The 12,656-nt window shown below is 37.6% G+C and overlaps 1 protein-coding gene across 6 annotated transcripts in view; it reads left to right on the forward strand.

Annotated features, from left to right (window-relative positions):
* Positions 1-12,656, forward strand: part of RIC1 (RIC1 partner of RAB6A GEF complex) — a 53,583-nt gene that overhangs the window by 9,040 nt on the left and 31,887 nt on the right. For 5 of the 6 annotated variants that reach the window (XM_076363354.1, XM_076363357.1, XM_076363356.1 and 2 more), the window contains exons 2-3: positions 3,143-3,250; positions 9,774-9,850. In XM_076363354.1, coding sequence (XP_076219469.1) covers positions 3,143-3,250; positions 9,774-9,850 — 185 coding nt within the window. Of the gene's footprint in view, positions 1-1,280; positions 1,369-3,142; positions 3,251-9,773; positions 9,851-12,656 lie in introns of those variants that run through there. The other variant, XM_076363359.1, reaches the window with a different exon arrangement.

Here is a 12,656-nt window from a genome sequence, read left to right on the forward strand (position 1 = left end):
ATAGATTTTCTCTGCAGCAGATTGTAAAATGCCAGATATGCTTCTTACCTATTTTGGGAAGCTTTTGCTAGTTTTAAGTTGCAAATTGGGTAAAGACTTGCTTACTCAGTTCTTTCTTCCTTAGTCTTCTGTTCTTTCTTCCTTAAAAACTGAAGGTGTTTATTTTTGTTTGGTAGACAAATTATTTTTTTTCAAACAACTCTTCATTTGCTAGGTCACTTGCTATGTTTCTGGAATCACCAGTTTCTCCAAAAGCTGTGGCTCTACCATTAATACTTCAGCAGCGTGCATGTTTCATTAGTTGTGCTTAACTAGAGTTCTTATAATTTTAGTAGCTGCATACAGAAGTATGAAGAGGAAAAAAGCATGTTTTCATGAAGCTGATGTGGAGAGTGGTTTTTCCAACAGAAAAAAAATTAAAGATTTAGAGAAAATTCTGTGTAATAGAATTTAAACCCCTACTGTTTCTGTACAGGCTGAGTTAAATATCTAAAACTAACCAGAGAAAAGTATTGTACTAACTACGTCCTTATTTTTGTTAAAATGTGTGTTTAATGGCTTGCTCTACTTGGGCCAAGTAATTAAAATTAGGCTGAAATACTCCTGTTTATAGAACATGCTCCTGTGCCATTATACATCCTTGGTCACTTCAGATGTAATAAATGACTTCAGATGTAAAATGACAATTTCCTTCTCTTGCATGAGCACAGCAGGATATTGTGCTGCCCTTCTAGCTTCGTTCACCTTGTAGCGGTTCACACTTTTGTGGGAAGCTTGTAAACAGGGGTATAAAGTTTGTATGTTAGGGTTTCCTCACATATGGAATAATGTTTTTGAGTTGTGGAGTATGTAGAAATAAATTGTATCAGTGAAATTTTTACGGTTTAACCATTAGCTAGGTAGCCTTTGTGACCTATTGAATTAGAAGTGGGTCTGCTTTCTAGTAAGAAAAGAAGCTACTTAAACTGCAAAAAGATAAAAATGATTGCTTGCACTCTTAATGTTAACTCCTTTAGTCCTCACTGTAAGGCACAAAGTGAGATCAGTCTAGAAATCAATTTGTATAAATTTTATAGGTGCTGTGTATACAGAATGTTATTCCAGGTTCTAAGGTGTAATAGCAGCTTTCTCATGAATAAATGTCACAAGAACATTATAGTATAAATACTGTCATTATGTTCTGTAAAAGTAGCAATATAGAATATAGTTGTGCATTACTGAACTTCTAAAATTTTTTTTGTCTGCTGCTAAAATGCTTGAAGCACAGAAGTGCTTTAAGATCGGTCTCCAAATCTGCACTAATGATGCAGATTATGAAGATTGTACTGTCACAAGGCACTTTTTCTCTGGACACCTGAGGCACTTAAGGTGGGTCTAAGCCAAGCAGTGAAAGGCTGTGTAGTTCATGAGAACAATCAGTAAGAATCTGTTAAGAATGATTAGTTATCTATTTAATGTTAGATAATTTGATTTGCAAATATTTGCAAAAGAAGCCACATGAATTGAAAAAGCTGGTGTAAATAGTTCTTAGGGTAAAGATTAGTTTGCCTGTTATACTTTATAGTATAAATATTTAACTTTATTTTTGATAATTCAGTTCTGTGTGAGTTTGAAATTTAAGTAATAATGCTGTTTATAGGATGCAAAGTCATACTATGAATTTACCAAGGCCAAGACTGCCTGTGTAACATTAATTCAGCTTCTTATTTATATGTAAGGTGAAAACATTTGATTACTTCGTTTCATACTATTTTTCCTTTTAAACTAATTTGTTCGTAACTCTACTTTTTCTTAAGGGAAGTGGAAGCAACTGATTCCAAATATGATGGTAGTAGATACCCACTGAATTCTGGGGTAGCAGACACCCATGTGATTTCTGGGTAGAATTAATGTTTTTAGATTTGTTGTACCAGCTTCTGCCGTTTGAGCAAGTAAACTAACTAAGAACAATAGTAAGTTGCCATCACCTGTGGTCCTAGTGGTGGATGACAAGCTTTGCCAAGCAGTTTCATGATTACTTTCAGCAAAAAGAGTGATTCCTGTTTAGCCTTTTGGTTCCCTTCCAGGGGCTGGAGAAGTGTGCTCTTTTTGGTACAGAGTTTGCTGCTATAACTCTGAAGAAAAATTGGCATTGATAAAGCTAGGGAGAGCATCTGCTATGGAGATGAGGGGAAACTTCTTTTACAAAAAGAAAAGTGTAGCTTGTTTAATTTAACTGAAGGCTGAGGAAGTACAGTTGTCATCTAACTAATATATATGCACATATTTCTCTGTCCCCACCTCCCACTGGTGGAGGGTAGCAGAAGGGGGAATACCTATCTAAGCTGAAAGCTATTATTGGTTCAAGAGCAAGAAAGTACAAAAAGTTCTTAAATATGTTTAAGGAGAAAGAATGTTTTTAAGCACTGGAGCGAGGAAGGGTAACTTTTCATTAGATTTTTGTGTTACAGCTCTCAACTGCTTTTGTGAAAGGGAATGAAGATATAGTGCCTATGGTAGCATTGTCTGGGCTTCATGACCCCAAAGTTCTTCTCCATTCCCAGGAGGAAAGGTGCTAATGGGTGCATCTCATCATATGCAAAATCTTTTCAGCAAACTGTAGAGGTGGATTTTCTGCACAATTTCTGGCAACCTGTTCTTGAAGAGATATAAAACAGATTTCCTGATTATCATTCTCTTTAATACAATGGCCCATCCATTTAGTAGAAACTAAGCAAATAGTTTGTACCAAATACTCTATAGACTATTTCATCCTAGTTAATTTAACAGTCCTTTCATTATAGGAGCCTGTTTGAGATGCTTTTGTTCATCTTAAGCATTAGTCACACTTTGTCTAACTTGAAACTACTTCTGTATTCTGTAATGACTCCTTTCTGGGCAAATTAAGTATTCTATTTAAATATCCTGGGTTTGAAAGAGTGAGATTAGGAATGACACTGTGGCAGGAGTTCTGCATAAACTCCCTTTAAAAGGACCATTGTGTAATGCATTGTCAAATATGTGCTAATTTTTTAACCTCCGTCTTCAAGGGAAACATGTTGTTGCTGTTAAGGAAACATAGTTGTTGACATTTGTATCACTATAGAAGAAACATCCCATTCCTTCTAGATATGAGATGTAATTTTTTTTTTTTTCTCTCCAGCCCAGTGTATTAATCGTAAGCTACAAGGAACTATCAAAAGCAGCTTCTCAGTTTGGATCTTATAAGCAAGCAGAATGGCGGCCTGACAGCACCATGATAGCTGTTTCAGTAAGTAGGGTTTTTACTTCTTACTGTGGTTAAACTATTTCAAAGAGAGTTTTGTATTACCAATTTCTGTGCGTATACAAACTTGCAGATTGTATATACATTTAATTGATATTTATCTTGTGAAAATATATAATAGTACCAAGGTTTTTTTGGATGACAGAAGCTTCCTTTAGTAGTTTTCATTAATTTTTTCCTCTGAAGAATGAACTGCAGTTCTTTGTATTAAAATAATGTTTAGATGTATTGGTGAGAGGTGATCCAGCATCTCATTACTTTAGTAATCTGGTCACAAAGAATAAGGGAATTTAAAGACATGTGAACGAAAGAAATAGTTGAGGAGTTAGGTGACATAAGCATATTTAGCTTGATAAATAGGGTTTACAGATGTTCCAGAAAGGTGGGGTCTTAAGAGGATGAAACTGTGGCTTTATTAAGGTGCAGTATCTTTTGGTGATTAAAAAAAAAATTGCAAGACACTGAGAACACAGAAATAAGGGCAGTGATAGGTGATACATAGACTCTTCTGTTAAGAGTCTTAAAGGTAAAGATGAGATCTTGTCTCACATGGAAATAAAATCTTGTTTTGCAGCTGGTGCTGTGCTTACAGCAGTAAAGTGGACTATTTCAGCACCAACATTTAAAAATTCGAGGTGTGAGGTAGACACAACAAAGGTGGGAGTAGAGTTTATAGGAGTCAGAATATTGGATAATACTCTTGGTGACTTTTGGTCAGGTCTTACGTTAGGACCAGGTCTTAAACTGGGAAGTTTCTTTTTCTAGCTTTTAAAATCAAGGCTATTGTATTTAAGATTTTCTTGTGAGAAGGTGCAGAGGAAAAGAATGAAATCATTAAAATTCCCCATGAGAAGTTGATTATATGGAATTACAAACTCGATAACAACTACTGTATTGTTGGTACACTGACTTAGAATCATAGAATCATAGAATCATTGAGGTTGGAAAAGACCTCTAAGATTATCGAGTCCAACCGTCAACCCAACACCACCATGCCCACTAAACCATGTCCCTAAGCGCCTCATCCACACGTCTTTTAAATACCTCCAGGGATGGGGACTCAACCACTTCCCTGGGCAGCCTGTTCCAATGTTTCACCACTCTTTCAGTAAAGAAATTTTTCCTTACATCCAATCTAAACCTCCCCTGGCGCAACTTGAGGCCATTTCCTCTCGTCCTATCACTTGTTACTTGGGAGAAGAGACCGACACCCACCTTGCTACAACCTCCTTTCAGGTAGTTGTAGAGAGCGATGAGGTCTCCCCTCAGCCTCCTTTTCTCCAGGCTAAACAACCCCAGTTCCCTCAGCCGCTCCTCATAAGACTTGTGCTCCAGACCCCTCACCAGCCTCGTTGCCCTTCTCTGGACACGCTCCAGCACCTCAATGTCCTTCTTGTAGTGAGGGGCCCAAAACCGAACACAGTATTCGAGGTGGGGCCTCACCAGTGCCGAGTACAGGGGCACGATCACTTCCCTACTCCTGCTGGCCACACCATTTCTGATACAGGCCAGGATGCCATTGGCCTTCTTGGTCGCCTGGGCACACTGCCGGCTCATGTTCAGCCGGCTGTCGACCAACACCCCCAGGTCCTTTTCCGACAGGCAGCTTTCCAGCCACTCTTCCCCAAGCCTGTAGCGCTGCATGGGGTTGTTGTGACCCAAGTGGAGGACCCGGCACTTGGCCTTGTTGAACCTCATACAGTTGGCCTGGGCCCATCGATCCAGCCTGTCCAGGTCCCTCTGCAGAGCCTTCCTACCCTCGAGCAGATCAACACTCCCGCCCAACTTGGTGTCGTCTGCAAACTTACTGAGGGTGCACTCAATCCCCTCATCCAGATCATCAATAAAGATATTAAACAAGACCGGCCCCAGTACTGAGCCCTGGGGAACACCGCTCGTGACCGGCCGCCAACTGGATTGAACTCCATTCACCACAACTCTCTGGGCCCGGCCGTCCAGCCAGTTTTTGACCCAGCGCAGAGTACACCTGTCTAAGCCATGAGCCGCCAGCTTCTCTAGGAGAATGCTGTGGGAGACGGTGTCAAAGGCCTTGCTGAAGTCCAGGTAGACCACATCCACAGCCTTTCCCTCATCCACGAGGCGGGTCACCTGGTCATAGAAGGAGATCAGGTTGGTCAAGCAGGACCTGCCTTTCATGAACCCGTGCTGGCTGGGCCGGATCCCCTGGTTGTCCCGCTCATGCCTTGTGAGCGCCCTCAAGATGAACCGCTCCATAATCTTCCCCGGCACCGAGGTCAGGCTGACAGGCCTGTAGTTCCCCGGATCCTCCTTCCGGCCCTTCTTGTGGATGGGCGTCACATTGGCAAGCCTCCAGTCGTCCGGGACTTCCCCCGTTAACCAGGACTGCTGATAAATGATGGAAAGCGGTTTGGCAAGCACCTCCGCCAGCTCCCTCAGCACTCTCGGGTGGATCCCATCCGGCCCCATAGACTTGTGAGCGTCCAGGTGGCATAGCAGGTCATTGACTGCTTCCTCTTGGATTACGGGGGGTTCATCCTGCTCGCCGTCCCTGTCTTCCAGCTCGGGGGGCCGAGTACCCTGAGGATAACTGGTCTGCCTGTTAAAGACTGAGGCAAAGAAGGCATTAAGTACCTCAGCCTTTTCCTCATCCTCAGTGACAATGTTCCCCCCCGCATCCAATAAAGGATGGAGATTCTCCTTGGCTCTCTTCTTATCATTAATATATTTGTAAAAACTTTTTTTGTTGTCTTTAACGACAGCGGCCAGATTGCGTTCTAGCTGGGCTTTTGCCTTTCTCATTTCTTCCCTGCACGACCTAACGAGATCCCTGTACTCTTCTTGAGTCGCCTGCCCCTTCTTCCACAAAGACTTCATCTCCTAATATCTTTTGTGCTTAAAATGATGCCTGTAATGCTTTGTAGTTTTTAAACCAATCAGATGTTATCTTAGTGGAAAATACCAGATAGTTTATGGAATAGTTCGTGTCTCTACCAATATCATCATGACTCTAAATCAACTGAACTTCCTGTGCTCCCATTTTCTTGTGTGTAATGCACGGGTAGACATTTCTGAGTGGTTGGTTTAGAATGTTTAAATCACCTAAAAGGATCTCATGGAATCAGTGCAGTGAAGTATTTCTGTTAGTGTCAGATTATATCTTCAGTTAGCAAATGCTAACAGTTACCAGCAAAGGCAGAAAGGAGACTTCTGTAACATTTACTATGAATAAAAAATAATTCTTCAATTTTATAATACAGCATATAATCACAAGTAAACTATCCAAACACATTTTAATTATGCCTTTATGCAGTAGTTCAGAAGAGATTTACGTTGCTATATTGAATTACTTTGCATATTATCTTTTTTCTGTGATGTTGGGATCCATTTGCTCAAGAGACCTTATGGTTCAGCTGACAGTCAGATTAGCTTTAATTTCTGCCAGTTCAGTTACTGTACTTTCACATTTTTCTGCAGCTAAATGTGTAGTGTTCTTTTTGGCAGATGATGTCAGAATCTAAATGCCCATGAAGTCTCAGTTTGTAAACTTAAGTTTTACAAATTAAAATTCAAAATGGTCAAACAGTTTATAAAATAATGAGTGTAATGAGATTTCTAATATTTTTCATGTTTCTTATGCTTGTATTGCATTTCCTGGGTGTATATATACAAATAATATAGTCAAGCATGTTTGTTACGGTAGTTTTAGCACCAGTTCCGTTTTGCAAGTTTTTTTTAATACGCTTTTGGAATACATATGAAGTTTAATTTGAAACAGTTAATGAGTCCTACTGAAAGACCACATTTACAAATATTGGTATAGAGAGACAGGGTGGAAAGGCAGTTTTGGGAGCTTAATGAAGAAGGTGTTCCTGCTAATGCATGATACTTTTATCCCCAAGTAAAACTGTGAACTTCTTTCCAAGAGAATAAACATCTTCTACCTGCTTTGTGACTTTTTCTTAAGAAGAAAACTAATGAGTACAAATGAAGGAGCACTAGCAAAACAAGTTATTGATTAAAAAAGAATAGTTTGTACTACTAGTTTTGTTGAACTGAATTAACTTCAGTTAATTACTGAAGTTCTGTGCAATACCTAAAAATACTAGTTTGAAAGCTGAGTTAAGGTGATTTAGTTTCTTACCTGTTATTACCTGTGCTCTTGAATTTCTTGATTGTAGTAGTTTTATGTAGTAATAAAATTATGTTGTACTTTGTTTTTAAGAAGGTGAACAAAAGGCTTAGTATGTACTTATTAGCCAAGTGGTACATTCACTTTTTAAATTTTTTTTTTTAATGACATAATGATGGGGAGTGTAGTCTGGATTTAATGTCTACCAGAGCAGTGATATACAGTGTTTTTTGTTTCTGTCTGCCAGAGTGTTCAGAACATCTCAATGAAAATAAATCACTTTGCAGCATATGCTTTGAGGTAATTATTATTTGTACTGAAGGCAAACTTTGGTCTAGCATATAAGGCTTTATAAAATACCTCAAGTAGCTTTAATGGTATGCAGTTAAACAAACTTAAGCAGTTCTTACATTGTCATCATCCCCTAGCAATTCTAACTTCTTTTACTACTAGTATCTTCTATTGCTAAACTGTTGGTACATTTTCTGAACTGATCTTTTTTCCCTGATATTTTGTAGCTTCTTCTCTCATATTGCTGCATTTGTAATTTTTCCAGTGTTACTGGGAAATATTTTGTTTCTTGTCTAGATTAGTACATACACACAAGGTAGCTAATTCTAATAAACAAACTTGTGAATTGGGTCAAGATGCTTCAATATAGAGACATATACAAGGCATTTTAGTCCTTCCCCTGCTACAGGCAGTCCTATGATATAGACTGCTCTTCAGTGTGCATTCCCATAGCTAAGGCAGAGCTTTATTAAACGTCATAGCATATGAGAAACCATGTAGTGAAATCCCTTGCAAGGTACTATATGTTTATACTTTTGACTGCCAGAGATGAGAATGATCAGGGAACGGATGACAGTGGTGGTTACTTTAGTAAGCTTCATTGCAGCACAGACATTTCTGAAGCAATGTAGAAACCTATGTGAATGAATATGATAAGTCTGCAGGAAGTGTATGGTTGAATGCTTCTGCATTTCATCCAGCTTCATGGAATTTGAGGTTCTATTTAGAAATGAACCTGTAACAATAGCAACTTGGTGCTTTGAATAGCATTCAGTAAGGCCCTTTGTACCATAATGTCAGTATAAAGATACTTCACAGTATTGTTTTACTTTTCCTTCCAGGATAAGATAACTTACAGGTTAAATATTTAATGATGTAATGGAAGGAACCTGTAAAGATGTCAGAAGTGAGCACGTTTCTTTACCACATAATACCTGAACATGATATTACTGCACACAGAAAAGCTTCCATTTATTTTCAGCCTGTCTCAAGCTCACCGTTATGGTTTGGATTTTACTCTTGCATGAGAAAATTATTCTCATTCAAAGCGAGTATCTGTGTTTCTTGGACTTTGAAGCCAAACCAGGAATTTCTTTCCTGATAAAGCAAAATGTTTGACTGGGCAAAACCATGGCATCTGTGAACAGATAAACTAAGCTAACAAGAGTGTTACTTTTTCCTTTGTTCAAAGAAAAGGAAACCAACCTTGCAAAGCAACTTGAAACCATTCATTTCAGTGCTTTTTGTCTCCAGTAATAGTGCTTTGGGTACATGCCCAGCCCATATTAAAATGATTGGAGGAAAACACTGTTTAACCAAAATGCATTTGCCAATTTGCCTGAAGGATAAATTTGTGCTTTAAACAAATCATACTTCTTTGAACAATTAATGTTATTGGTCATCTGCCTCTCCTGTGCTTACTGGATCAGCTTCTAGTCATGACTGGAACATCTGATAACTAAATGATTTATATTTGTTCTCTGAATAGCGTTATAGTTTGAAGTCAGTCTTCCAGAATGACAGAATATGACTTGGGATTGAAGTATAGTAGAATTTTTTTCAGACACCGGAAGATTTTGGAAAGGTGTTGTGGTATCTAAAGATACTGCATTGACATGAGGATTTTTTTAAAACTACCTGGATGACCAACATTGAGAGGCAGTGCCTAGCTTCTTTGCACTCTGTAGTGTCTATATGTGGTCAAACACCTGGAGGTCTTGTTCTGAAGGCTTGCTACCTTCTGCTGCATGCTTTCTGCATTAATTCTCTTCATTGGTGGGAATTAGGTGCCCAAGTTCTAAATATCTGATGTAGCTGTCTGGTTTTATGTATTTGTATGAATCGGAGGAAAATTTCTGCTGGACACATACATCAACAGTGGTGTTTTTCCATTTTTCTACCTACTGAGTGATCCATTCAGTGGGCTTTAAGGGCTAGTATGGATTTTACCTAGAGTGAATTTCAATGAATGCACAGGTTTTTAATATATCTGAAACTTGATATGCGTGTATATTTGTGTTCAATATATGAGACATATGTAGAAATCAAGAGTCTTTACTCATGCAGATAGACCAGATATATATCTTATCAGTGTTTCTCTTTCAGACTGCAAATGGATACATCTTATTTTTTGAAATCCCATCAGCAAGAGACAAGTATCTTTATGAGCCAATGTATCCCAAGTAAGTATTTTAAACTTTCTTTGCATCCCCACAGTGTGAAAAAATATGACTAGACAAGTCCTAAGCAGATTTTATGATAAAAAATATTTCCTTCCAAAGTATGTTTTAAAAATCAATGAGTATATGAAGCATCATTCTTATGACTTAGTCAGTTCAGAGAAGTTGGTCTAAATGGTTTGCTGTGTGCTGGTAAGATTCCTTAGGTCCATCTTACAAGCTCTCAAAATCCTAAATAGCAGGCTTAAAATTGTCTAGTTCTATAATTTGAGGTAGTCTGTTAAATTCATGATCTGTAACAAGCTTTAATAATTCCTTTTGAGTAACTCATTTGAATAAGTCATGTTTTTTAGGAACTATTAGGGTGCAATTTTTTAACAGATTCCTCTCCACCCCCAACTTTGTAATAACCTAGAGATTTTTGAAACAAATGGGGAATAAATTCTCAATATTTTGGAAAGAATATGAATCATTTTTAGTAAGAATATACAAGTATTTTAGCCGCAATGTGTTATGTTGTCATTATCGTCTTATTTTTGTTATTGTGAATGACAGAATACATTTTGTCTGTTAAAATGTGACTGTATGTTGGATGTATTTGTGGTTGACTTAGTTGACTTTGGATTTGGCAAACTTGGGAAATATTTAGGACAAATTAAAACCTCAAGGGGTGTATTTATGTGTGTCTGTGTGTGTTTAGGTAGGCAGAATCTGTAGTCACTGATTGAATCAAATTTGTCCACAGGAATAATAAAACACTCTTGATGTCTCATTGGCTAGAAACTGCTTTTTTTGATATATCTCTATATATACCTTCATCATTATGATAATGCTAGTCAATTTAATTTTAGGTTTTTTTCATATTCATAAAACAAGTTAAAAGTTGATCGGTGGGTGTCTCCAAATGGACATCTATGAGGAGCATTAGCTAACCTATGATGTCATGTAGGAGGAAAACATTTTCATTTTTTAAACCATAACTGTTAAACCATGAACATTAAAAAAAAAAAAAAATCAGGTCTTCACGAGCATTTAAATCTTAAATCTCTATTCTTTTACAAGTGTGTATAGGAAGAAATGACTTGGCAGGTAGTAAATGATTTCAAAGTGAATTCTTACTTCATTGAGTGGAAAATTTTGTGTGTGTTACTACTATAATGCATCTTCTGGCCTCTGAAATAGCCCTCAAAGCTCTGGAATTCAATGGAATTTACTGTTGCAACTTACTTGTCTATTTTCCAAAAACTTAAGACTAACGTAGACAAGTTATATTACTTTACTTGCCTTTTCTGAGACCTGAATAGCATTTTTCAAACTGACTTTCCACATCTAACTTACTGTCATCAGAAAAAAAAAACCCAGACAACCTGTTGCTGCAACCTGTTGAAATAGATAAAGGGATAGTATATCTTCAGCTGTACATAATGCAAAAGACTAAACAATAGTTTATGGTATGTTCTTATTGTTCTATTTAGAAAGTTTTTTTTTTTTGTTGGCAAAATCTGAAAATATATGGAAATATGTATAAAAATGCAGTAAGAGTTTAAAAAAGAACCTTTGGAAGGTTTATTTAGACTTGCCACATGTCAGAACATTTGAAAATATCTATTAAGCAGTCAATGACTAACCAGTCTAACTTTTATATAAAGCATTGGTATTTGATTTGTGTTGTCAACTTAAAAGCGTGTGTTTTATGAAAAAGTCTTTCTGTTAGCTGTGTGTTGAATGGAGGGGATTTTAAGATATATTTGTATAGCCCCAAAGGTTATAATGCTGATTCTGTGGATGAATAAGACAAGGTGTTTGTCCCTAGAGTGTTTATGATAGATTGCTCACGATCTCATAAGACTAATGCATGTGCTTAACTTTAAGCAGATGAATGATCTCACTGAATTTACTGGGATTACTAGTCTGTCTATATTTAGCCCTCAATTTTGAAAACCTACATAAAATTACTACTGTTCTGGTTATATTAGATGAAAAAAAAGACACAAGCATTTGTGTGTGAATTATGCCTGCTGTGATTAACATCAAATTATTCTATAAGCTATTATAATGGGATGAACTTTTTTTAGTACAGGTACAGTGCACTGCCTGTAGGCAGTTTCACTAATTGGCTTTGTAGATCAAGTACTAAAAAACAAACAAACAAACAAAACCAGTCCAAAATGAACAAACAGACAAACTGAACCAAAAGCCCAAAATTGAAACTTTCTTCTGGCATGTGCTCATTCTCCAAAGACATAATTTCACTGAAATGCTTGGATTTCATTTCCACGGGACTGAACAAATTAATTTTGTTAACTCTGAAGCCATTAAAAATCAGTGAAAGGCCTTGTACGTGACTTGCCTTATCCTTGAAAGGGGACATCTTACTGTTTTCTCCCACTGTAACTGTGTTCTTGGCTCCTTTCTCTGTGTTGGCAGCAGTGATTATGCAGCTGTGCCTTAAGTAAAGTTGGGTTGCTGACCCGATGGGGAAACTAAATCTGCCTATCTCCCTTCTTTACCCCTCCTCATCCCCTCCCCCGGATTCCAGTAGCTTATCTTGCAAATTGGCATATAATAAAAGGCTGGCATTAGAAGATGGTGACCATGAAGTAGCCATTAAGTAGCAGCACTGGAAAATTCAAGAACATGGAGTGACTGCTCAGTGATACTTGTATGATAATTCTTGTATGATAGTTTGTGATAAAGCAAATGCTTGCAACATTTTAACTCTCATGCAAATATTAATTATGTCTCATCCAGCTCTGTCTTATGTGATATTTACCTATGTTAGGCAAAGTGAGTGGGAGGGTGGTGATTT

Source organism: Aptenodytes patagonicus, chromosome Z (assembly GCF_965638725.1).
Source record: "Aptenodytes patagonicus chromosome Z, bAptPat1.pri.cur, whole genome shotgun sequence".
NCBI lineage: Eukaryota > Metazoa > Chordata > Aves > Sphenisciformes > Spheniscidae > Aptenodytes > Aptenodytes patagonicus.